The sequence below is a fragment of the Mauremys mutica genome, chromosome 8 (genome assembly GCF_020497125.1).
Source record: "Mauremys mutica isolate MM-2020 ecotype Southern chromosome 8, ASM2049712v1, whole genome shotgun sequence".
NCBI classification, from domain to species: domain Eukaryota; kingdom Metazoa; phylum Chordata; order Testudines; family Geoemydidae; genus Mauremys; species Mauremys mutica.
The window spans coordinates 103,169,787-103,197,066 of record NC_059079.1 but is presented as its reverse complement, the minus strand read 5'-3'; the positions used below and the strand labels follow the sequence as shown (position 1 = coordinate 103,197,066).

Below are 27,280 nucleotides of genomic sequence, written 5' to 3'. Positions count from 1 at the left end.
GCATTTGCTTTGCTGGATTGGGGCCAGAGTGCTTTGCACTTTGCAGAATCAAATCAAAATTAAGTATTACAAGTTTTTATTTTTATTTTTTACTATTCTGTTGCTGTTTCTGTGGAATGAGTCAGTTTACAGGCAACACTCCTGTAAAGAACATTCAAAATTACTCATCATTTCAAAGTGGGATTACTTTAAAGCCTTTAGTATTTTTACCCCAGTTTTGCCTGAACAACTTCTAATTCTTTGGAGATTGGAGGAGAGGTATAAGCGTGTTTATAACATTCAATGAATGAGGACAAGCCCTACCAATACCTCTTAGGTACAGCAGCACCTGCAACTATTCAAGTGAAAATATTTTTATCATCTAGCTTGCCTTTTTGTGACTACAGTTACTGTAATTTGGACATTCATGAACTGTACCTGATTTGCAGAGACAGCTAAGTATTTAGACATGCAAGTGGCCTAAATGGTATCCATAAACAATAGAGCAGAGATTCTCAAACTGGGGGTCAGACCCCCTTAGGGGGTCATGAGGTTATTACATGGGGGGTCGTGAGCTGTCAGCCTCCACCCCAAACCCCGCTTTTCCTCCAGCATTTATAATGGTGTTAAATATATTTAAAAGTGTTTTTAATTGATAAGGGGGGTTGCACTCAGATGTTTGCTATGTGAAAGAGGTCACCAGTACAAAAGTTTGAGAACCGCTGCAATAGAGAGTCAGTTCAGTTGGTATAAATTGACGTAGCTCCAATGAAGTGAACAGACTTACACTGAGTTACAGTAGCTGAAGATTTGGCACAACATCAGCTCTTTGCTGAGAGTCAGGAGGCCCTGAGTTCTAATCCAGGCTCTGCCACTGACTCACCATGTGGCCTTGGATTAGTCAATTGACCTTTCTGTCTGAGCTTCCTCATCTGTAAATTGAGGATAGTAATACTTTCTTGCCCGCCTCACAGGGTGATGTGCTTTGGCAGTATAAAGTGATATATAAATGCTAAGATAAGGAGTAGAATGTGGGGAGAGTGTTTTGTATCTGCCATACTATGGCCCAGCATTCATAGTGTCTATATTTAGAAAGGTGGGTTAAAGTAGGGGAAATAACTTAATAATTGCTATATGGATAATAATTGAGAGAGTGTAAACAGGCTAATAATTCTCAGCTTGGGGTGGTAGCAGATACCCATGCAGCTGGAACCTTTATCAATCAATCAGTTGCCTTGTTTTATAATGCCCATTTATTATGCATTGCTATATCTATCTCTGTATAGTTATACATCTATAATAATCTGATATCTTGTAACTTCTGCTGGTTTATCTGCCGAAATACAGTAAGTACAGTAGATCCCAGTTCCACTTCCAGATTCTTGTTTGCGTTCCAAGGAGAGAGTGGATTGTTTTTCAAGAAGGAAAGAGGGAAAAAATCTAAACAAAAAATATTGTTCCTTAATAATTTGCATCTCACTGATACTGCAGACCTGTATAGAAAGCAGTGTGCTTCTGTCACTAATTTGCATCCCAATGAGGTTAGCAGAGGATGAAAACATTCACTCCTTAATGACTGTTTGGCCTGTGTGAAAGGAGCAGGTGATTCCAGTCAAGTTTCCAATGGGCATATGATCACATTACAAAAATGACCATTGCAGTTAGCACCTACCGATCCTTTTATTGGCAGGCTCAGTAGTGAGTAACCTGGAGCTGGATTCTGATACCTAATGGGTAGCATCTGAGTCTGCGAGTAGCCCCACTGACTTCAACAGAATTATATGTGGAGTAAGGTACCATTTGGGTTTCAGAATCTGATCCTGAATGAGCATGGAGACTGAGCTCCCCTCTCACTTCTAGAGGTTTTGGGCCTGATTCTCATTTACACTCCAGCCTCTTTACACCATTCTGGAAGTGTAATTTTATATAATTATAATTTATCCCCTACTTGGAGGCCCCTTTACCTAGACATTGTGCTATAAAGGAGTCTTCATGTTAATGAGAACCAGGCCCAGATTTCTCTTCAGAGTAGGGTTGTCAGGGAAAGGACATTGTACTGCTCCTGCCTTCTCTATCTGTTCTGTGGGGGGAAAAGAGGCCTCTAATCTTGTGCTGGCAGAAGCACTTTTAGAACTAAAGGGATGTGCACAAGTTGAAACCATCCAAGAGTAAAATGGTGTATTTGACGTCACTATGTGAAAATATCATCACAGAATCTTGTTTGAGTAAAGTATTGCTTTAGAAACCTTCTAGTGGGTACCTGGAGGCTTGTTTGCTTCATTCTGAGCAATTCGGTATATAGATCACCAGCCTGATAAATAATCAAAATCATTACATTGGGGTTCCATAATAGATGGGGCAGGGGTGAGCGGTGTGCTGTCTTTCCTTTGAGGTTGTGACACAGTTGTGAGTTATTGCAAGTACTGCCCACCCACAACAGCCTTTCGCTGTAGTGTGTTTTTTAAAGAGGATTATTTTATTTTATACAACATGTCATCTGTTGGTGAGGGTAATACAGACAATACAGTAGGTTGCATAGCAACCAGCTTTTCAATGGTTGTTTTTGAAGGCATCACAGTCACTGAACTGCACTCATTTTCAGTATTTTCAGGGCAGTAAAATGAACCCAGCTGTAATTTTGAAAGTTTCAGGTCCTTGAAATTTCAGCAGTTAGATGAGAATGAACAAATACAGAAGAGATACAGGAGGTTGCTCCTCTACGTTCATTGTGATAACATATTGCAGCTATCTACTGAACTGAAATCAAAACATCTGAGATAGTTGGATTGAAATGGCACATTTTCATACACAATTTATTGCTTCCACACTTAAGCCAAGCATGAGAGAAGTGATATTTTTTCATAAGGAATAAGGCTAGACTGTGACCTTACAATCTGTCTCGAGTAAAGGGCAGCATATAGCTGTGCTGCCCCAGGAGTAGACCCTGGAACAAATTGTGACTTAGAGTCACAGTTCATTTCCTGGATCCCCAACTTGTTTATATCAGAAGCAGATTACTGCCCCCTCTTCTGCGTAAATGCAACTGCACCAGCAGGCACATTGAGGGTGTGTGGCATCACGGCTCCACCCAGTCCCCACGTTTGCCCCAGGGATAGTAGCCCTCCAGAGGCTGTTTTCTGCACTGTACTCTGAAGCATTTAGCCCATGCAAAAGAGAAGGGGGACATTTTCTCTCCACTCACTCCCCTGAACAGGCACGTAAGGCAAACAATGATTTAGTCCTTATTGAATGACTTGAAAATGTTTTTTTGGGATGTATATGCCATAACTATAGCACCACAGCGGCAAAGAAATCGTGAAGAAAATTGTTCAGTCAGAGGCATATTTCCCAATTAACTTTGTCTAATTTAGTTTCTCTCTTTCTAATTTTAATTTGGATTCACTTCATAATTCATGAGAGATACAAGGTGGGTGAGGTAATATCTTTTACTGAACAAATTTCTGTTTGTGGTTGGAACAAGCTTTTGAGCCTCTGGAAAGCTTGTTCCCTCCACCAACAGAAGTTGGTCCAATAAAAGATATTACTTCACCCACCTTGTCTCTCTAATAGCCTGGAGCCAACATGGCTACAACAGCATTGTAAACAATATATGATAATTCATGTTTGTCTTCCTTTCTGAAAAAAATTATTCATTTTCTTATGTAATGTTCAACATTCAGTAAAGATAGATATTTTGAGGTGCCCAGATACTGCAGTGATGGGTGCTTACAGTTGCTGTAGTTAGATTTTTTGGATGGAATAGGGCTTGTTCCTGCTTTATTGATGTCAGTGGTAGCTAGATCTAGTCCAAACTTTGTAAATTACAGATAGATTTGGGGGGAAAGCTATCACACAACATCTACATTGATAATTCAGACATATTATTTGACATAACAGCTCTGTAATCCAATCTAATATTAAAATAATCACAGTGAAATAAACAAAATAACAACCAGAAAACCTCACGGAGAAAATGATAGAAGACAAGATGAATGACATGAGAATGAATAAAAACGACAATTTGTAGTAGTAATTCTTAAGATTTAGATAGGGCTTTATATTCCAAAGTGCTGAACGAACACGAACTAATGTATTCTCCCAACTTTCCTGTGAAGTAGGTGAGTAAAGATTATTATTCCCATTTCACAATTATGAAACAAAGATGTTACATGAATATTCCAATACAACACAGCAAGTCATTGGCAGACCAGGGTTTAGAATTCTTACATTCCTGGCTTCCACCACCATGCTCAGTCCATCAGACAATACTGCTTCTGTGCAAATGTAGCAAGTACGCTAGAATATGTTGATGTCTCATAACAGCAAGAGAGAGAGCTAGACACACATTAACCATAACAGGCATCATGCAAATGGAAGAGAATTCAGGAAGGATTTCCTCTAGGATCGCTCTGGATGCAGTTCGCCAAATGGACACCAGGATTAAAATCCTGCCTCCATTGACTTTTGAGGATTTGATTGATTTCACCCTGTATCTTTTCATGACAGGATGTTTTATTTATCCTTGTGTATTTATTTTTTTTTCAAATTTAACTATGACAAATGGTATTGTGATGCCTCCATGTGGATAGGGAGTAGCTGAGCCAGCCATGCTGGTAAGAAGTGGCTTGCTTTGACCCAGCTTCCTTTTTTTCTCCATTCTTCACAGAAGGGTAATGTGAGTAATGTAGCTAAAGTGGAGCTACAAGTATGGGAAGGCTGGAAGGACAAGTTTATTTGATACTGAATGAGGTACCTGACCTGACCACCTTCCATTTGCTCCTGGTTGGTTTTGAAAGGGGTCTGTGATGGAGCACCCTATACTTCCATTGAAATCACTGTGTTCAGGAGGCCCTTAGTAGCAGCTTATAGAATTGATGCACTTTTGCCAAATTAGTAACTGTTACCTATGGTATTATTTATTTAATCAGTCATTCCTTTATTTATTATTGTTACCGCTTATTACATGAATTGCGGTAACACCTAAAAGCACCAGTCAGGATTGTGCTAGGCACTGGACCAACACATAGGAAGATAGGGTCCCGGACCCCAATTGCATGCAGCTGACTCCATGCAGGTGTAGACTGAGTTGCAGGACCAGACCCCAAGTATAATTTATTTGTGTATTGAGCTTTGCTTGTTGTGTTGCTGTGTGTGTAAGTTTGCATCATTTTTCCATTAGTTTATATGAGTGGTGGAGTTTTATCCTCTCTCCTGTGGGAATGAACGAATCACCTTAATTTTAGATCAGACTCATCGCATATTGTTTCTAAACTCATTTTGTTGGGGGCCTTGTGGGGTGCTGCACTGGCTGACCCTATACACTATACTTTGTATTTCCGATTTGCTTATATTTATACAGGATTAGCAACTGAGAAATCACTACTATCAAAAAGTGTTAGAAATCCTTCAAATACACAATGTCAGTTTGCTGAGTGAGCGCTTTTTGTTAGTGTGGTTACCATGGTCACCAGATACTCCCTTTTATTTATTTTTCCTTATCTAGTACAGTATGACAGGAGAGAATAAATAAATTAATCTAATATATGATAAATAACAGAAATGCCATATAGAAATAATGTGAACTGAGTATTTTATGGAGTGTTCACTCATTTAGAAAAGGAAAAGCATAGATTTTAGATTGCCTCAAAAATATATGCGCTCCAGTACTCTAACTTTCACTATCAGTGCTTTAAAATCTAACAAGTTAAGCTTCCCGCGCTCACCCCCATGGAGCGTCTGCAAATTCTGAAGAATGGCAGTGTCTTGCCAGTTGTTACTCTTGGAGCACCATCTAATGGATGAGTTATGAAAGATCTTTTTTCTAGCAAGACAAGCCAAAGTTCTTTGCATTCTTGTCATTTGGTACCCACTTTGGGTTAATATACAACCAAAGCCAGTTATTCCAAATCCCAGTTAATCAAAACCCTCAATTAACCAAAATGTGATCATGTCCCTGATATCAATAAGTGGTTCACAGAAATTCCCAATTTTAATGTTCCTGAAAGTTTTGGATTGCTTTGGATTACATTTCTTTCTATGCACCTATACAAACTTTTAATCTTTGCAACGTTCCCACAGGGTAGAATCTTAACTATTAGCTGTCCCTGCTTTCTCCTCCACACATGCAGGTTGTTCCCTTACCCATGACCTGTCTACTCAGCAGACATCCCATAGTGTTTCTGTCCCCTGCCCCCTGAAGCGCCCAGAAAGTTCCTGGTTCTCTTGCTCCAGTGAGAACGAAGTTTCTCTCTCCACTGGCAGCCTTCCCACCGATCGGTTGAGTAACGTTCTCCATGGTCCTGCTGGGAAATATGTCCTTTTCAGCTCTCTCCAAGATCCTAGCCAGCTGCAGCACCTGCAGGCTCTTGGCAGCTGGCAGCCAGCAGCGCAGACACATCCTTAGCAACCAGCACCACATGCCTCTTCACCTCCTACTCAGCAAGTGCCTGCTAGCCCACACGCCTCTGTGTTTGCAGACTAAACAGGGATGGATTTTTGCCTCACTCCGAGTCTTGGTTTTTCTGCCCAGTCTGTTTCTACCCCTGTTTTTTCCTTAATCCTCAGAATCCCATTTTCTTTGCATAGGGACCAATTTAACCCATAGTCACCTTACCTGGGTATGGGGGAAACTCACCTCTTGTCTACAATGGGAAATAATATAAAGAGTTATGTAGCGTCTTGGTCAGCTTCTGGGAACCCCAAGTCCATCAAGTCTTTCCATGAACCATCTCCACCATATCTCATGTCCCATCTGCAACACATCCCTATGGTTCTCATGGATTTCTAAGGAGTTCTCTTCAGCAGGGTGGAGGTAATAACTCTGAGATCCTAGTGGGACTCCAGGAGTCTGGGAGGATCCCAGGAACCTAGCAGAATCTGTGATGCCCCCTTGTCTCATCTGTTTTGGGAATCCTTGCTAAATAGCAAAAAGCAGTTATTCAGGAGAGGCACCCTCTGTTAACCAGCCAGGGTTCCCATTGCTTGATGCTACCCTGTGGTGAACAAGGAGTAGTGACCAGTGGACCAATGCTCAAAGACCTTTGAATATAATTATTATGTCTTAGTGAAGAAAGTGGACTGTTTCCTGTCCCCAATGTGGACTCTCAAATGGTTTCCCTGTATGGAAATCCTTCCTGCTAACTGAGATCATAGCTTCCCTACTGATGTCAGTGGCGATCCCTTTAATGGACTTGTCACTGGGTGTTTGAGTTTGTGTTATAAGTGCTTATTTGCACCATATCTTTTATGTAAGGCATTCTGATGTCTGAATCCAAACTATCTACCTGGTTTATTAATCTGTTGTTGTCAAAGCTTCCAGTGCTTCAACATTCTTGTTTTGCCAAAGTCTAGGAGTCAGTTTGGCAGGCCATTCTTTTACCTAGTCCAGTACTTCCCCCCACAGCTCTTTTAGGAATTCCCTTCTCCTGTACTCTTTACTGGATTAGAAGAAATGACAAATGCATCCTTATGTCTAAACATAAACCGCATTTATTTTCTCTCATTTTTGGCACAAACTAGTTTTTGTTCTCCATTAAGTATTTTGGAATGATAAGAGTTCATAGTACTGTATGTACAATTAAATTGCTGTGGCTCTTGTTATGATAACATTGTTGTCCTAGCAACATTACTTGTGCAAATGGAAGGCCAGAGTTCACATGTGTGTTTCATACATATTTTGGAAGACGCAGGATGGATCAATTAGTCATCCATTTTATATCATCCCACATAGAGTAACCTTTCATAAGTATTAACTGCACACCACTGAATATACCATGCCTGAAATGCTTAAGAAAACACTATTTTAAAAAAAGCAAATGTTAAGATTGGACTCTAAAATACCTTTTTTTGTCCCTCATCCAAGGATATTTACCCTTTACACCACACCTGACACACATTGACTCTTTTTGAATCACCTAAGTGGTTACGAGGTAGCACAGGTATAATATGTTCCCCATAGGAAGTGCTGCTTAATGAGCGGATGGCTATATTTTGTGCCATTATCAAGTGGTCTTCAGATGTAGGATGAGTTGAATTAATTGTTGGCAAGTGCAGACTTCAAAAGCACACTTAGCCATTGCACCTAACTGGATAGCCAATAGCATTCAAAGGCCCAACAAAACACTGTTAACTCCTCTGTCCCCTTGCACTGCTGATTAAAAAGTCATGCGCATATTCCGTCAATCTGCCATTTCTTCCAATTGCTTTCCTCAGCCAATAAGCATCACTCCTTTCTTATCCTGGATGAGTCTTAGCCAACTAACTTGTCCAAATTCCAAACTTGGGCTGCATGATTGGTAAGTAATTGCACCATCCAGATCTGATGAAATTGACACATAGAACTGGGTGTCATCTTACTAACTCTTCTAGCAGCCTCACATTAGATAGCGCTAGCTGGAAAAAAATTCAAAATAGATTTTTGTCGGAAAAAGCTGTTTTGACTAAACCAATTTTTTTAATGAAATGGTTTTGATTAAATTTCCCAAGAAAGAAAAAAAATTGAAATGATTATTTTTTATTTGGAAACTTTTTTTGAAAATTACAAATTTTTGTTTCAAAATTCCAAAATTTTATGATATAGATTTTCATTTTTGTATTTTTACATTACATTACAACACTGACAGAAGACACTTTGATTTGGAAAATATATTTCAATCAGTACTGAGTAGCATCTGCCCTTAATTATTTTTAAAATAAAATAAAAATAATAGAATATTTCAAATTGTCATGAAATAATGTAAAATAATAATTATAATGATAAAATATAAAAATTAGAAAAAACATAAAGTAAATTCCAAAATGAAAATTTTCCAAAATGAAAATTTTGGGGATTTTCATTTTGCAGGAAATTTCAAAATATTTGTTTCCATTCGAAATTGGAACAAAACCAGAATTTTGAAATTTCCCCCCAAAAATGCAGTTTCCGGGACAGGGTGATAATTTGCAAGATTGGCCACAAGAAAAGGTGTGGGGGGGGAGGGGGGGAGCGGGAGCATTAAGCAGACACTGTACAAACCCTTCTTAAGGAATTGCTATCACCTTGCTTTCCAAATACACCTATAATGGACCCATGATCTGCCTTCTAAACTTCACCCGCCAAGAAGTACAAAGACCCAATATGCAAATTGTAATTGGAAACTCCCTCAGCACTTCAGTGAGTGACACTGACTGAAACTCAAGAAGAGAAGATTTAACATTAGTTCTTTCCTACTCCCCACCAAGCCATGGTTCTGCTACCTGTGAGGCTGGTAATCCAGTCTGATTGGTGTACTCTTATTCATGGAGTAGCTGGAAGACTTTAGAAATTGTGAAAATTTTTATGCAGCAACTGAGAGGAGCCAACACAGATTACCCAGGCATTTCACCACTAGGGACAGTTGGTTGGAAATTTTCAGATACTATGGTGGAGACCTCCTGCAGAGACATGAGTTTTTAATGTCATAATTGGTCAGACTCAGAACAAGACTGCTATCATCATCCCAGCATCAAAAACAAGCTTGAACTGGAGATTCAGATTTAGTTTCTTCACAAATTTCTTAATCAAATGCTAAATTAAGCTATAATTAACCAAATGTTAATGTTGGAGGGTAAAAAGAGAGTGAAATGCCATCCACAGCTTCTGTAGAGGGAATGTGTTAGTAGACCGCTTCTGTGGATTAATCAATTATTTCACAGAGTAGGTAGATTCCATTTCAGATTAGTCATTTAGGGTTGAATCTAAGATAAATGGTAGCAGAGGACAGAGAATATGTCCGTTTGTTCTGGTGAATGGAGAGTGCAGAAGCCCTGACTCATTTTAATTTTAAATGCTTTAAATTTTAGCAAAGACGAAAATTTTAATCAATGAGGAGACTGAAGTTATAGGCCACTAATTACTCCTAAGTGAGTCTAAGGTTACGTCTTCACTAGGAATGCTGCACTGCTGTAGCGCTTCAGTGTAGGCACTCACTACAGCGATGGGATGGGTTCTTGTATCGCTGTGGTTAATGCATTTCCCCGAGAGGTAGTAATTGAGTCAATGAAAGAATTCTTCCATCAACCTAGCGCTGTCTACACCCCGGGGTAGGTCGGTTTAACTATGTCACTCGGGGGTGTGGCTCTTTCACACTCCTGAGCGACCTAGCTGAGTCAACCTGACTCTTTAGTGTCAACCTGGCCTGAGTTTGTGTCACGTAGACCATGCAGTGAAATCCCCATTGAAGTCATTAAGAGTTTTGCCATTGCCTTCAATGGGGCCAGGATTTCACCTTGAGAGATCAGAAGAAGGTGTAAGTGATGACAACACAGACTACACTGGATTCATCTCTGGACTTGTGGCCTGCTAAATTCCCTGTAAGCTGAGTGGCCGGGTAGTTGCCTATTAATCCCAGCCTCATGCAGGGGCTCAGGGCTGAGGCGGGGAGAGATGCCTCTCCCCCAGCACGGATCTTCCACAGCAGGCAGAGACGCCTGTCCCCGCTGGCCCCAGCACAGACCTGACCTGCCCCAGACTTGCCATGGCCGGGGGAGAGGAACCCCTCCCCCTTCCCCAGCCCCAACCCAATCCCTGCCTCAGACTTGCCATGGCTAGGGGAGAGGTGCCTCACTCCCCAGGTGCTGCTGCAGGGAGAGAGAGCTGGGGGGAGCCCTCTCTCCCCACCATAGCCCCGGGGCAATCTGCACCCCAAACTCCTCATCCTCTCACACCCCCCCGGAACCCCCTCTAATTCTCTGCCCCAGCCCTGAACCTTGCTCCCACACTCTGAACCCCTTGGCATTGCCCCCACCACATGAATTTTGTTACACATCACCTCCATATTAGTGCACATCATGGAGGGGAAAATGGGCGGGAAAAAATAGAGGGAACACTGGTCATCATGACGCTTTATTATTTATTTATTTATTTATTTATTAGCATTAGAAGTAAGGCCAAACAGGTGTTTTCCATCTCTATAGTCTATGGGCCAAACTCTCTGCTGGTGTGACTCTGCTGAAGTTAGCAGATAATTTGGCAATAAGAAGGAGAAAATGTAGGCAGAATATCAGGAGAAGTTGCTGACAGTGAGATCTAGCAGCCTATGGAATAATCTGCCAAGAGACTTGATGGAAGCCACATTCCTTGACATATTTAAAACTAGCCTGGATGAAATCATAGGAAATGTATAATGAGGAACAATCATGCACTGTCAGGAAGATAACTGGATGAGAATGTTCCAGCTCTACATTCTATGTACAGTAAACTACATTAGACTCTTCAGTATCTCAAATCCAGTGGGACTTGCCTACATATAGATTGATTAAATAGAGGGTAATACATGTCTCATAAGTTTGTTACTAAGTTAACTGTGAACTTTTCTTGCAATACATCGTAGGCAACATGTATTATGTCAAAAATGCCATAACTAATGTGTGAATGGACATGTGATATTTCCATACATCGTTCATACAATAAGTTTTATTCTTGCAATATTTTCTTTAACATGAATGGAGCTTTCATACAATGTTTGAACAGATGTCTAAGCATATTTTCAAAGGTAACAAATTGAGAAAGGTTGGCCAAAGTTAATTGGACTGAAATGCTTTGGTCTACATAAAGATTTTGGGTTCAATATAGAGGTATCTGGGTGAAATGCAAGGGTCTGTGATATGCAGGAGATCAGACTGGGTGATCTAATAGTCCCTTCTGGCCTTATAATCTATGAAACGATGAAATAATCATCTTTTTCTTCTTTGAATATCCAGTCCATGAGCTTAATAGAGATTGGGAACCCTTCCCAGAGTTTGGAGAATGTATGTCGCTGGGCCTATCTACAACAGAAGCCTGACACTGCACATGCAGAATATCATGATCATGCTATTTTTCTCACAAGGCAGGATTTTGGTCCATCTGGCATGCAAGGTAAGGTATATGCTGAGTGATAAAATGTCTTATAAATATTACAGTTACTGATTGGGGTTTCTTTCACCATTCAGAAAAAGCTCATTTAGCTTAGGAGCCACTAACATTTATCCTTAGTGTGAGTATTTTGCCAAGTGCTATTCATTTTCAGGTGACCCATGCTAGGAATGCATTCCTTTCTAACTGTTTCAGTCCCCATTGTTTTACCTCTCTATTTCAATACCATTATTGTGGGGCACATGTAGGGTGACCAGACAGCAAGTGTGAAAAATCAGGATGGGGGAGGAGGGGCAATAGGTGCCTATATAAGACAAAGCCCCAAATATTGGGACTGTCCCTATACAATCAGGATATCTGGTCACCCTAGGAACATGTCTTTACTCTTATTCAAGCCAAAGGAATCTTATTGCTTTGATCCCTGTATGTAAGGTAGATGAGATAGAGGGGTGTGTGTGTGTGTATGTGTATGCGTGTGTGTATATATATATATATATATATATATATTATATGAGGTTTTAAAGATTCCCAAAAGCTAAGGAGTAATTGTGCCTTAAGGCACAGCTCCAGAGTAGTCATCGTAGTACTCCAGCAGGAGCTCCCAGAAATATGGTGCCTTCATAGATGCTTATTACTGAAGGGGCCTAGAACAGTTTGGCCAAGAGTAGCCCCAGCTTTTACCCCTTTACAGGGCATAGCTTGCGCTCCCAGCTCCCTTGTGGAATCATTCTGCTGGCCGATTAGAGAGCATGAGGCTCGTCCCCACTCCATTTGGACTGACTAGTGCCACTGTTGGCATTGGCCAAGAGCACTCTTGGTACCTACCCCCTGAGGACTTGAACTGTATGAAGCCCCTATGACGTCATGCTAGAGTAGAGTCCTTGTCCTCGCTCTCTGTACCCCTTCACAAGCAGGGGCGGCTCTAGGGATTTTGCCGCCCCAAGCACGGCAGGCAGGCTGCCTCTGGCGGTTTGCCTCCCACAGGCGTGCCTGGAGGGGGCCTGGAGCCGCCCCTGTTCACAAGACAAGGTCCAGAATGGCTTTAAAGGAGATTACACTGAATTCTTGGTGAACTGTGAAAATAAATGTTCAACAGCCAGACTTTGTCTTTTATAGAAGTGGGAGCACATGATTAAAAGTCCAGGGCAGAGATCTCTTGTTACCTTTCAAAGCAGTATTTCAGTTGTATCCAATCCATGCATGATCTAGGAAATTAATGTGCTTGTTTCACAGGGGATAATACTTGATTGACTTGGAGCCAGATTTTATGTTTCTTCTAGATAGGCACCATGTACCCCAGCATAAAATGAATGTATTTATTCCTAGTGTGCATTGTCTTCAGTAGACATGTGACTGGTTATCTGCTAGGTAGTGTAGTGTTGAACAAGGTGTAGTGAGTGTGCAAACATTTATGCCTAGAGTTGAATCTCAAATACTGTTACATTCTGATGTAAAGACCCATGTGTCTCAAGACTAAACAGCCTGCATTCACACAAGAAAAATCGTTACTCAGTATTATTTGAGAACAAGGGGAAATACTCTAGCAGCATTATAACGTAGTAGTGGCAATGTGGTCTACTGGTTTGAACATGGGGCTAGGAATCAGAAATTTGTAGGTCATAAACCCAGCTCTGCTGCTCAATCATTATGGGTATATCTATACTGAAATAAAAAATCTGCAGCATGGCTGTAGCTGCCCAGGTCAGCTGACTCGGCCTTGTGGGGTTCAGGCAGTGGGGTTAAAATCACCTTGTAGTCATTCGGGCTGTAGGCCCCTCCCCCATCATTGGATCCCAGAGCTCGGGCTTCAGCCCAGGCCTGAATGTCTACACCCCACAGTCCGAGCCCCACAAGCCAGAGTCAGCTGACAGGGCCAGCTGGGGGGTGTTTAAGTGCTGTGTAGCCATACCCTATGTGGCCTTGGAGAAGTCGTTCAGCCTTATTGTGCCTGTTTCCCCATCTGTACAAAATGGAGATAATAATGCTTGCTTGCTGATATCACAGGGCTGTTATGAGGATTCAGTATTTAGGGCCAAGATTGTCCACAATGTAGTTCAGGATAGAATTTGGCCCTTAATATTCATTCAGTGCCTAGAATAATGTAAAGCCCTATGTAGCTGTTAAGAACTAATTTTAAATGTGAATAGTGTAAAGTGGGTCTAGGAGGACATATTGGTTTAGGACATCTGGCACTATGCTGCTCCCTTTCTGGAAGCCTGATGGTGACACTTCTGTAAGTACCACGTCTGTGCTGCTGCAAGAATGCAAGTGCCACAGCAGTAGAGATTAGATGAAGGTGTTGTGTAAAGAGTTCTCATAAACATTCTCTCGCCCAGAGTCACTTATTTCTTGAGTCATGCTTTCTCTGCTTAGGCTATGCTCCAGTTACTGGAATGTGTCATCCTGTGCGAAGTTGTACCCTCAACCATGAAGATGGTTTTTCCTCTGCATTTGTGGTGGCCCATGAAACTGGGCACGTGTAAGTACTTTAAAAGGTCCTATCTTATTATGTCTTTGATGCTGGGGACTGTTCGTGGCATTGGGAAGGTGTGTCCTGGTGCTTAAGACACAAGACTAAAGAGTTAGGCCTAGATTCCATTCTTCGCACTGACAAAAAATTCCTTTGTGACCTTGGATAAAGCCATTAACACACTCAGTTTTTGCAGCTGTAAAATGGAGGCATGCTTACCTATGTCACAGGTGCATTCTGAGGCTAAACTGATTAAGGCCTACAAAATGCATTCCGATCTCCTGGCAGAAGAGCAAAGTATTTATTGTTATGCAAAATAATTTATTTGCTATAGTGGAAGACATGACTCTCGAAAGCAATTCTCAGTAAATATAGTCATGTCTTCTGTGTGTGCATCACCTTCTAGAAATACTGTATAACACCTCATAGAGGGTACACTGTATCATAGGATATTAGGGTTGGAAGCGACCTGTCATCTAGTCCAACTCCCTGCTCAAAGCAGGACCAATCCCCAGACAGATTTTTGTCCCAGATCCCTAAATGGCCCCCTCAAGAGTTGAACTCACAACCCTGGGTCTAAGCAGGCCAATGCTCAAACTACTGAACTATCCCTCTCCCCATGTTCCAGCATAATCACATATGCCAACAACTGAAGCTACATCCACTTCCTAATACATTCATTTGATGAATACAACTATTTTATTTGCTTGTGTAGTAAGAACCAGTGTCCAGGCAGGGAGCTGGTAAATCTTTTATCAGAGGGGCAGCCGTGTTAGTCTGGATCTGTAAAAGCAGCAAAGAGTCCTGTGGCACCTTATAGACTAACAAACATATTGGAGCATGAGCTTTCGTGGGTGAATACCCACTTCGTCGGATGCGTCCATAAGGTGCCATAGGACTCTTTGGTAAATCTTTTTTGTTATTTTAGGATGACTCAGTTTCTTCAGGAATAAAGCACATTCATTCAGATGCCGTCATCTCCGCAGTGGAATCACAAATCCCAGAAGTCTTTTCACTGAACGGGGCTTTACTGTTCCTACATTAAGAACACTTGTCAGAGTCCGGTGAATCCTACAGTGCATATTAATTAAATAGGAATACAGAATTGATACTTACATGTATTTGGTTCTCATATCACTAACCTTTGGCTTCAGCATTTCAGCAGCTAGGAACATGTGACCTGAATAGATGATACATCACTAAAGATGTCTTTAGCTTTTGAAATCACCTTTAGTCTGAACGTGTTACCGTACAATTAGTTATCAGTGCTGTGTCTCCCGAAAGAAGACCCCAGTATCAGTCAAATTTCATTCTCAGAAAAAATATAGTAGAAACCCCTAACAAAGGGCAAGAGGGAAGATTGGTTTCGTTTTGTGTTTTTTTAATAAAGCAAAAAGGAATAAAAAATTGCTGTCACTTGGGGTGAAAGTTTTAAAAGCTTCCTAAGTCACTTAAGAACCAAAATCCCATTTACTTTCAGTGGGATTAAAGATCCTAAGACACTTAGGGCTTTTGATTTTACCCTTGATGAAAATATGTTTGTTCTCCTGTCTTCTGTTCTAGATTAGGCATGGAGCATGATGGCCAGGGCAACAGGTGTGGGGATGAGGTCCGAATGGGGAGCATCATGGCGCCTCTTGTCCAGGCTGCATTCCATCGCTTCCACTGGTCTCGCTGTAGCCAACAAGAGCTGAACAGATATCTACAGTGAGTAACTTATGAAGCTGACTGTCTTTGGCTAGGAAGTTTTTAAAAGCCCCTCTGAGAGTCTCATTTGAACTTTGTGCTTTTATTAGCTACTAAGACTGGGTTTTAAAAAACCCCAAACCTCATCCTGCTGGGAACAAGACACTTTTCCAGGAGATGCAAATAACAAAGGCTCAGATTGACTATTCATTTAATTACAGCTATTATTGTTATTGAAATTTGATAATATGTACACTGTCATCCTAGAATCTGCAAGCAAATATCACTACTGATCTTGTTACCAACTTGCTTCCTCCCACCCTGCAGCTGATGGAAAACCTGTCTCATTAATCTGAGTAACACTCTTCAGTTCTAAGGGTAGCTGGAGAATTGACTGCAACTCTAGTTAGTAGCAGTATGCATCATCAGCATTTCCAACTACTAAAGCTGTGCTGAGCCAGTTGCATTGTACTGTGATGCTTAAGGAGGAAATTGTGCCCTTGGATGTGTGTGCAGGGCTCCCACTGATCAGTGGCAGCCTTTCAAGAACACCAAAAGGAAGAATTTGGCCCTAAGGTTTTCTTTCTGTGATTACTTTATCTTTAAATACCCTGTCATTACAAAGGCCAGTCCATTTCCCATGCTTTCTAACAGCCTCCTCTATGTTCCTTTCCTCTTTAAAGGGAAACCATCAACTTGAAACTGAGTTTCAAAAAGCAAATAAAAAAAGAACTCCGTCTGCTTCTGTGTCCTCCTGTCAATGGATGCGTTTTTCCTATTTTATAAAAAATCTTTTTTACTCTCTGGTTGCTGTGTGAAAGACATACAAACAACAGGGGGAACCCTATTAACTGACTATACCGGGAAACTCTGAAAATGCCTAGAAAAAAGTTGCGAAATACACAAAATAAACCAATTAAAAGAAACCACTCTTTATTTTCTCACTTCTTTTTAAGTTACGGTATCTGAAGTCAATTTAATATACAGTCCTCAGATAAAGAACACATCAGATATTAAACGGATAAGAACAGACAGTACACTTCGGTCTTAGCTCCAAGTATATGAAGTGTTACTTTTGGCAACAATATGTAAAAAAATTATGAGGGGAAAGTGTGATTTTTCAATTAAGTCCCTTTAAGCTATTTGTGTTAAATAAAAGTAATCTGGCCTAGAGCTCTGATTTATATTTTAAGCACAGGGTACAGTAAATTGCTTCTATGAATAAAAATATTGCACAGATAAGAGAAGAGTATGATGTCGTATTCTAAAGTAGACCTAGACTCAAAATTCTGTCCTTTGTTCATTGAGATAATTAGAGTGACCTGAATAATTGCCAGATCTAGGACACTCCCAGTCTTTCTACAGAATCCACAAGGACTTTGATCCTAAATGGACTTTTGGTTACCATTTTTTACAGCCAAAGAACTACTTTTGTGAATATGATGAATAATGGCAGAAAACATGAGAGGAAAATAATGGCCATAAAAACAGAGAAATGAGTTTGTTAAATTTAACTAATTTTGTGATGTCGCAAGATAATACTAGATTACACAGGAACATAGCAGGGATACTGTCCACCATGAGACACTTGAGAAAGTAGATTTGAAATTATGAAATTCACAGTTACACCATAGTCAACCATTATTTCTGGATCCTCTGTGCTCCAGGAGTCTTCCCCATGTATGTTTCAAGTTCATTGTAGGCAATGTGTTTGCAGTGGGTACATACAAGTATTTAAGATACCAGGATAATCTATAATAGGAACACCTCTTCCCTCCCACAAACAAACATGTACGCATGCTCGCTTGCTCCCTCTCTCAGGAAGGAAGCCCTGTCAGAATCTTGTAAAGAGAGGAAAGCTGTCAAAAGAAATATAAAGATGGAACAGCCCTACAATTTAATAAAGCAAAGGCCAAAAAGTACATTTGCTTGTATGTGAACTTGCTTCTCCTGGTCTAGTGTATAGGAATTTATTATGGAGCTCAGCAATATTCATGGGTGGCAGTCCTGACTTTTGCTTCTAAAGCTTTACTTGAAAGGCAGCAGGCAAGAAGAAATTCCACAAATGGAAAATTAATTAAATCTTTTCTTTTCTTCTCAGCCTCATTTGTAGAGGATTCTTTCTTGATTCTTTTCAAATAGGGACTCTGGGGAGTTACAGAAATATACCTGCAAGCTAAATGGAAATTATAATGGAAAGACATAAGAAAAATAAAAGGTCGAATGCTGTCCCATGTTAAATGCAGATACAGCATGGTAAATACCATGTAAGCATAACTGAAATACTAACTGTTCTTTATGAACCAGTATCTGAGAAATTATACTCTGTATTTTGTTTGGAATGAAAATTTAAAGAAACCATAAATGCTATAAAAGTCTCACATTCCCGTCTGTTACTGTAATTTTTGCCTACTGCAGTTCCTATGATTGTCTGCGTGATGATCCTTTTGAACATGATTGGCCTTCCCTTCCCCAGCTGCCAGGAATTCACTACTCCATGAATGAGCAATGCCGTTTTGATTTTGGTTTGGGCTACATGATGTGCACAGCTGTAAGTACTTAGCTGAGTTCTGCTGTTCCTCATCCAGGAGTGTCGTAATTGTCCTTGAAATGGCCTTAATAAGGACATTATAGTTAGGGCTTCTGATTTTAGGTTTTAATGGATAAACACTGATGATAACACCCTGATGGCAGGGGGAGGGAGAGAAAAAAAATCAGTGATTATCTAATAAACACGGGGAAAACACCAGAAATGGTTACTTGCATCTAAGGGCTTGTCTACACAGAGCAGTAATGTGGACTATGAAGGTGTGATTTCTAAAGTGCACTAATGTGTTGCATATTAGTTGGTCCATGTAGACCCGACTTGTGCACACTAAAGGTTCTGCAGGACACTTTAACCTAGTGCTACATTAAAGTGCACTAGGGAACATTACAAAGAAATTATTCATTACAATATATACTGCTGTCATGAGTAATGTAATATATGTGACAGATACTGCAGCTGCCTGCAGTATCTTTGGGGAAACATTGAATTAAGGTTATGAATGATTTATGTATCGCTGTGGGCCAGGGATTATATGCAGTTCTGATAGGTTGGGAGGGTTGTGTTTAGCTCCTCCAGGAACTAATAACAGTATGGGGTGATTAAGGTAAATCACTCAGCTGTAAACACCTCCAGAGAGCTACCACCCCTGGGGAGGCTTGCATATCCTGCTTCAAACTGAGTTTTCCCGATACCAATAGACAAAGGAAGGGCTTTTGGCATAACAAATCTTCATTTAAACTAACTCAGGGTCTTCTTTCTGATCCAGGACCTTCTCTCCAAGGGCAGCCTCAACCCTTGCAGAAGGGTTGGAAAGACTTTGGCCTGCTAGGGTCCCATAAGACAGATGGGTGACTCCTGGTGTGTGTAGTGTGTGTTTAAATCTGTTAATTGTTTCTATTACATTTTCTCTGTAATGTTTTTGCCTTAAGAAAAAGGGTGCTTGCTTAGAGCTGTGTGGTAACTTGTAACTGCTGGGAATACACTGGTCATAGCTCTTGGAGAGAAAGGACAGGTGCTGGCCTTTAGGCAGACTGGTTTGCTGGAGGTATCACAGTGTAAGTCAGGGAGCTGTACAGCCTAACTCACTGTCCTCCCCCCCCCCCCGTCAGAAGGAAGTGAGACGAGTCCCTACCCATAGACAGATGATGGCTGGAGGCCTGACACCTGATTGGGCATGCCTGGAGTGGACCATGGAAGTGGGGAATATAGGTGAAATTACCCTGAAGCTGTGACAATATATATTACCCATTACAGTATATACAAAGAGAGAGCCTCCCCAAACCTCTAACTTTTGGACATCTACATAAAAAAATCAAAAATTGCTAACAATAAACCTTGAAAATGAAATTAATAAACCCTGAAAAACAGAAGCCCTAATTATAGTGAAGCCTGCCATGAAGAATATTGTGTCCAGCTAACTATAAACAAGGAATAATACACTAACTTTGATGTGATAAGGAAACTCTTTTTAATCTTGTTGGGTCTTTTATTTTTTTTAATCAGAGGTCAAGAAATTATTATGCTCTAATTTCATTAGCAGTTCCAGGCTTGAAACACAAAGCCTGCTATGTCATTTAGTCTGCCACGCACAGTGTTGGTGTCTGCTTACTTCTTTTTTTGCAAGACTTCCACCTAGGCTAGAGAGAAACAATAGTGGTTTTCATCACTTGCTTGTTTAATGTTTCACGCTTACTGCTCACATAAGGCGAGATGCTGCATCTTGCACAAAAATAACCAATTTTATTGAAAGGATGATGTATTATTGTTCCTAATGTGGGCAAGGGGCACTGAAGGCAGATAAGACAGTTTGCATGCACACTTAGTGAAGCAGTGGTCTCCCTTGTCCATGAACATAATACTCAAAGAGCATCTTTGAGGTCAGGCAGGATTAGTACAACTCCCTACTGGCTTGGCTTGAGGGAAGATGATCTTTTGAGACATATGATAGAGCTTTGTTTCCCACTTCCATCTCCTAAAAGTGGGACTAAACTAAGCTATGCAAAGAGGAGCTTCCAGGAGAATTCTGGAAGCTCCTCAATGAGAATTCTGGTTCGAAACTCAATGAGAATTCTGGTTCGAAACTCATCAGTGATAACATGTATGATAAACGCAGCGACTCCCGACATTGAATAGGAGACTCTAAACATCAGCTGTATTAGGATGTCTGGACACAATCCCATTGATGCTACTCTGGGAGAAAGTCACTGGTATGTAGTCTTTTGAATAGTACCTTCTTCAAATAACTTCTATTGACCTAGTGGCCAGTCTGTGTTTGAGTGAAATGGGTGAATCTCTATTCTTTCAACTTCTGCATCAACTCTGTTCACTTTCCCACTAAGGTACCAGTCTCTCAGGCCTGGTCTACACTATGGATTTAGGTCGAATTTAGCCATGTTCAGTCGATTTAGAAATGAATTCATCACACAACCAACTCCATTCTGTTGACCTAAAGAGCTCTTAAAATCGACTTCTGTACTCCTCCCTGGCAAGGGGAGTAGCACTAAAATCGACTTTGCTGGGTCGAATTTGGGGTAGCGAGGATGCAAATCAACGGTATTGGCGTCCCGGAGCTATCCCAGAGTGCTCCATTGTGACTGCTCTGGACAGCACTTTGAATTCCGATGCACTAGCCAGGTACACAGGAAAAGCTCTGTGAACTTTCGAATTTCATTTCCTGTTTAGTCAGCGTGGCAAACGCAGCAGCACAGGTGACCATGCAGTCCCCCCAGAATCATAGAGCGTAGAATGTTTCTACACTCCCCCATCATCTCTGTCCCTGACGTTATCGCAGATTATAAGGTGAAAAAAACGCACTTGCGATGACGTGTTTTCTGAGCTCATGCAGTCCTCCCGCATTGATAGGGCACAGCTTAATGCATGGAGGCATTCAGTGGCAGAGACCAGGAAAGAATTAAGTGAGCTCGAAGAGCGGAGGCAGGACGCGATGCTCAGGCTAATGGGGGAGCAAACGAACATGATGATGAAGCGTCTGTTGGAGCTGCAGGAAAGCCAACAAGAGCACAGACCCCCACTGCATCCACTGTATAACTGCCTACCCTCATCCCCATGTTCCATAGCCTCCTCACCCAGATGCCCAAGAACGTGGGGGGGGGAGGCTCCGGGCACCCAGCCACTCTACTGCAGAGGATGGCCAAAGCAACAGAAGGCTCTCATTCAAACAATTTGATTTTTAGTGTGGCTACAATAAGCAATGTGGCCTTGTCCTTCCCTCCTCCCCCACCCCACCCGGGCTACCTTGTCCGTTATCTCATTTTTTTAATTAATAAAGAAAGAATGCATGGTTTCACAATAATAGTTACTTTATTTCGAAGGGGGGAGGGTGGTTGGCTTACAGGGAATTAAAATCAACAAAGCGGGTGGGTTTGCATCAAGTTGAAACACACACAATTGTCACACCAAAGCCTGGCCAGTCATGAAACTGGTTTTCAAAGCCTCTCTGATGTGCAGCATGCCTTGCTGTGCTCTTCTAATCGCCCTGGTGTCTGGCACAAAATGATTGTCTGCCGTTGTTTTCACGGGGGGAGAGGCGACTGATGAAATGTACCCCAAACCAGCCGTGACAATTTTTTTGTCGTATCAGGCATTGGGAGCTTAACCCAGAATTCCAAAGGGCGGCGGAGACTGCGGGAACTGTGGGATAACTACCCACAGTGCACTGCTCCTTAAGTCGATGCTAGACATGATAGTGAGGATGCACTCTGCTGACTTAATGCACTTAGTGTGGACATACGCAGTCGACTGTATAAAATCAATTTCTAAAAATCGACTTCTATAAAATCGACCTAATTTTGTAGTGTAGACGTACCCTCAGGAACCTGTGCAAATGGGGCCTTTGTTTGCAGCACCAATTTAGCATAGTGCTAAATCCAGCTTTGTGCTCCACAGGTGTCTTCAGCAAGGAAGAGGGCTTGGGCAGATCATTCTCACACACACACCTAACCGCTCCCCACAGCAGTAAAGCAGCATGTGTACCTAGCACCCACAGAAGCAGTAGACAAGGAAACTGTCTTGCCTTTGCCCAACACAGTATATAACCTGTTAGCTAAGGTGTCTGGTCAGGTCCTTTGCTGGCTAGCAACCCCAGTGAAGTCCTGGTCCCTGACTTGGGCTCCTAGGCATTTCAGTTATACAGATAAATAATGTCTAGTGCCGTCTACTGCGTGCAACTCATCACATGGTGGCTAATTGCCCTTGTCTATTCTATCCTGTGAACCCACTCTCACATTTCCAGCATCACTCCACTCAGGGAAGGATTTCACTATGAGAGTCAGTGATTGTTGCATGAAAACTCCACTCAAATGTGACCTGGCCACAGAGATATTATTAAATGCTCCTTATTACTCCGTGATAACATCTGCTTCTTTTAAAGCTGGAAGAAAATAAACTGCAGAGAGTGTTTCTAATGGAATTCTGTCTGACAGCTCCAGAAGCAACATAAGCTCTGCTTTTTTGTGTGTCCTAGTTCCGTACGTTTGATCCCTGCAAGCAGCTGTGGTGTAGCCATCCCGAAAATCCTTATTTCTGCAAAACAAAGAAGGGACCACCACTGGATGGGACTATGTGCGCGCCTGGAAAGGTGAGACTATATATCACATTTTTTCATTCTATTGGGCGTACGGGTATGTGTTCATGCATTTGGGGGATTTCATCAGAGAATCAAGGAACAAGATGGCATTGTTCTTTCTGGTTTGACCTTCTCTGAATTTGTGTGCGATCTGGTCCACTCATTTCAGAGGCAATACAAAAAAGGACCACAAAAGGGGTAAGACTGGAGACTAAGACTTATGAAGAGAAAATGTTCACTAGTAGTCCTCAAACTATGGTTCACTGCAGACCACCCAGAAAAGACTGACAAAGTTGTGAATTGGGAGGATTGTATGGATATGATTCAAGTGCAGATGCCAGTGTTTTGTAAAGTGGTCTACAGAAGAATGGACTTGGATAGTCATTGTTATATAGTATAAAAAAGAGAGTGCACAAAGAGGGGCTTAGTATCTTAATACCTTTCAAGTCAGTAGCTCATAATATTTGGCACTTACTGTTTTTCATCTCTACAAACTTTAACTCATTCATCCTCACATCACTCAAAAAAGTATTTGAATCTAACTGAATGGAGGGGAGAAACTGAGGAAGACAGTTTAAGTGTTTAGCTCAAAGCTGTCAGGGAAGTCAAGTTGAGAGCTTGCTTAGAACTAAGGAGTTCCAGGGGCCCCAGTTTGGCCAAAAGTATTGGCTTTTGCATTGCTAGTAAAAATCGAATTATCTAGGAGATGGGATAATCTGAGCTGTGAAGAAAAGTCGAGAGAAAAAATAAGGTTGCAGCAACATGAGGTCTGGAGCTAAAGATTTGTGTTGATCTGTTCTATGTAACATCTGTCTAGCGGTCTAAGCTGTTTTCAGTACCCGGCCTCGTAGTCTCTGGGCATCGATAGATCTGTACTTATTTGCAAATCATAGTGATATGGTCACAAGAGGAGTTATTCATTTGCAAACAATCTGTCATAAGTGTGGTTGTGTTTACACCAGTAGTGATGCTTATTGGCAGCCATGGCATCAGAAAGCAATTAGATTTCGGAGATTACAGTTGAACTAAGACCACAGTAACAATAGTCAGAGGAGCCCAAATGAAAGTATAAGTGTGATGGGGAAAGCACAGCAGGTGTGGGAATCCAGGCTGGATACATGAGAGAGGTTGCCTTAGCTTTTGACAGTCTTTTGAAGCACGTCAGCCTTTAATAATTGGAGCTTCATCTGGAAGAAGGTTAAAAAAACTCAGAACTTCATCTTTTCTCTGACAATAAAAACTACTTTGCTTGGTCTTCCATGATTCACATGGATGGACATAACACACATGTCTAAGGTCTGTAATATGATTTTGCATTAAATGTTTTTATGAAACCAGAGACAAATATAATTATTTTCCTTTTGCTAGCTCTCCCTTCCTCCCGGCCCATCAGTCATTTTAGTACTTCACACAAAAATTGGAAGAAACAAAGGACATTAACAAACTAAAATAGCCTTGCGCTTCCAACCATATAGTTAAGGATCAGCCAATGTTTCCATTATAAACAAAGATCTTCAGTACCTCAGCTGAGATGTTGCATACTGTGTTTCAGACGAGAGAGAATTTTTACAGCTAACTATAAATTGGCCATTTTTATAGTTATGGAGACACTGAAGAGAGTTTATGCATATTTTAAGCCTTAGTAGATAATAGAATTATAATCATCTTATCCCTAAGGACACTGTTCCAGATTTTTTTGGTAAACATTTTGTATTCTTCCAATTAGAAAATTATATAAAATTAAAAAGTACATTGTTAACTAATATTAAAAAGACTGAGCTTAAGCTTTCTTCACAATAGCATGAGTTTTAAAAGTGTCCTTAAATTTGAATTTGCTGGCTCTAAATATGAACAATATATTTATCAGGAAGGGGATGGTACTTGGTGGTTCTGAATACAGGCAAATCAGATGAACTCCCTGCCATCTTTTCCTTGCCTCTTTGCCCTCTATTGTTGTTGCTCTTTTTTGATGCATGCACCATCACCACCCACTTTGGATCATACCGAGATCTCTGCTATATAACAGATTATGTTGTGAGGGTGTGATTGTACCATTTACACAGCACAGAGAGACGAGAGTCAAGCCCTACCTTTGCAATTTCCTTTTATATGAAATGGAAGGTCCCACATTCCTTACTACCTGATCAGAGTCTGAGGAAGAGGAAAATAACTTGAAACTTTGTCCACATATTTTCTTTGGAATAATGTCAGGCAAAAAAGGAACAACCATAAATAATTAACTAAAGGTGTTGGTTCAAAAAGATCCATTTGTTTCCCATTTCTGAGATTTACAGCTGTCACCACTAATTCCAAGTGCCCACTTTAAGATGGGCCAATCTAAACACTACTGGTGTGTCATGAAAACATTCTGGCTTTGCAACGGCCGACGGAACTGAATGCCAGAAATGGTTGTGATGTTGTTTTTGAGACTAACCCAGTTAAGGGACAAAGATTTTCACCAGAGTGTTGCTTGCAGAGTACTGATAGCTGCTCTCTGAACTTTTCTAACCTCAGTTGATGTTACTAAACAGAATCTAATCTAGCCTGTCTTCTCCCTCACTGAAGGAACTGTCAGGGGACCAAGACCACCTACGATAGAGATAGATAACTAGAACGTTTTCAGCAGATGTTGTATGGCAGCATAATAGTCTTTGTTCTGAATTCCCAGCCCATATCTTGGACACAGCTCTGAGATTAAGTAGTGAAAGGAGGACAAACTGTTGAATTTTCTAATGTCTTACATATTTGTCTGATCCAGCAAGATTTACCAAAATTCATCCATAGTTTCCAGCAGCAGTCTTTTGCCTATTAGTTTATCTTTAAATGCTTCCATCTGAAGTCCAATATATGTGTAGGAATTATTGGAAATTATCACTCTAAACAGTTAGATTTTGCCACTTCCAGCACTTTCAAATGGATTTCCATTGGGCAAATGGAGAAATGTGACCCACTGTATTTTGTTCATTTGCAACAAGCTGACAATTCACTCTTTTTAGTGATGAAATGACAAATTATTTTCCTGTCTTCCTCCTTCCCAGGTGGAAAAGGAAATATTACTGTGAAAAACCCTGCCTTTTCTCATGCAAAATATTAATTTTTTGTTACATTTTATGGAGAACTCGTATATTGTTTTGCATTGCAGGAAAATCTAATTTTTACCAGCATCGAGAGGGAGTTCTGAGCAAGGATGAATTGCAGGATCTGGCCCTATACTGCTTTTTTAAAAAACTTTAATCTTGCAAGGATTTACGCATGCATTTAATACTATGCGATCTGAGCAGTGCCATTAACTTTCATGAGACTGCTCCCATGTGTAAAGCGAAGCATTTGCACAAATCCTTGTGGGATAGGAGCCTTAATGTGTAGTTGAATATACTGCATAAATTGCATTGTAAGATCTGCAGATAAGGAGCAACTATACAAAGCTTAAATCTTCTTAATGCACTTTGACCTAAAAAAGCATATGCTTTCCAGCTGATGATATATTTATTTACCTGTATCTGATTCTCTTAGCCCTGCTGTTAGCCTCAGGCTTTTCCAGCTGCATGAAATCAAAAAGTGTTTGGCAGGTTTTTTAAACTAGTACTTTTTGGTTGAGACATTTGCTTTGGCTGAGGCAGCTAGCCCTTCCCCATGAGAAAGAAACCAGAAATAAGAGCATTCATGCAAGGAGATTGCATGCTACAATCCATCTGCTTTCTGCAGAGAGGAGTGCGCAGGCTTATGCCACCTGGCACTCGTTTATTTTGTTGTTAGAGAGGTAAGAACCCTCGTATCTTTCAGTGCCAACAAAGTTGACATTATTCTTGAATGTTGACACATAAACCAAAGATCCAAGTACACAGTTGACCTAGCAGCTATTTTCCTTCCTTGCACTGTTTTAACAAGAAGATGATCCAAGCTGACCCTTTCTTTTCCCTCCTTCATAAAAGCATGGAAATTATTAAATATTGAAATTAAAATATATTGTAAAAAAATTGACCAAGAAAAAAGGTATTTTGACAAGGCTAATATGCACTTGAGGCAGTCCAGGTAATTTCCTAGTGAGAAAGCAGACCTCCACTTCTCTCAGGAGACAGTTGGATAAGTTAGTCACCACAGAGAGTGAGAATACTTGACTCGCCACTCAAAGAAACTTTT

At 40.9% G+C, this 27,280-nt stretch overlaps 1 protein-coding gene across 3 annotated transcripts in view; it reads left to right on the top strand.

The window, feature by feature from the left end:
- ADAMTS2 (ADAM metallopeptidase with thrombospondin type 1 motif 2) overlaps positions 1 to 27,280 on the top strand; it is a 279,567-nt gene that overhangs the window by 215,247 nt on the left and 37,040 nt on the right. For all 3 annotated transcript variants that reach the window (XM_045026992.1, XM_045026991.1, XM_045026990.1), the window contains exons 6-10: positions 11,698 to 11,854; positions 14,225 to 14,330; positions 15,885 to 16,028; positions 18,426 to 18,558; positions 23,039 to 23,152. In XM_045026992.1, the coding sequence (XP_044882927.1) occupies positions 11,698 to 11,854; positions 14,225 to 14,330; positions 15,885 to 16,028; positions 18,426 to 18,558; positions 23,039 to 23,152 (654 nt within the window). The remainder of the gene's footprint in view (positions 1 to 11,697; positions 11,855 to 14,224; positions 14,331 to 15,884; positions 16,029 to 18,425; positions 18,559 to 23,038; positions 23,153 to 27,280) is intronic.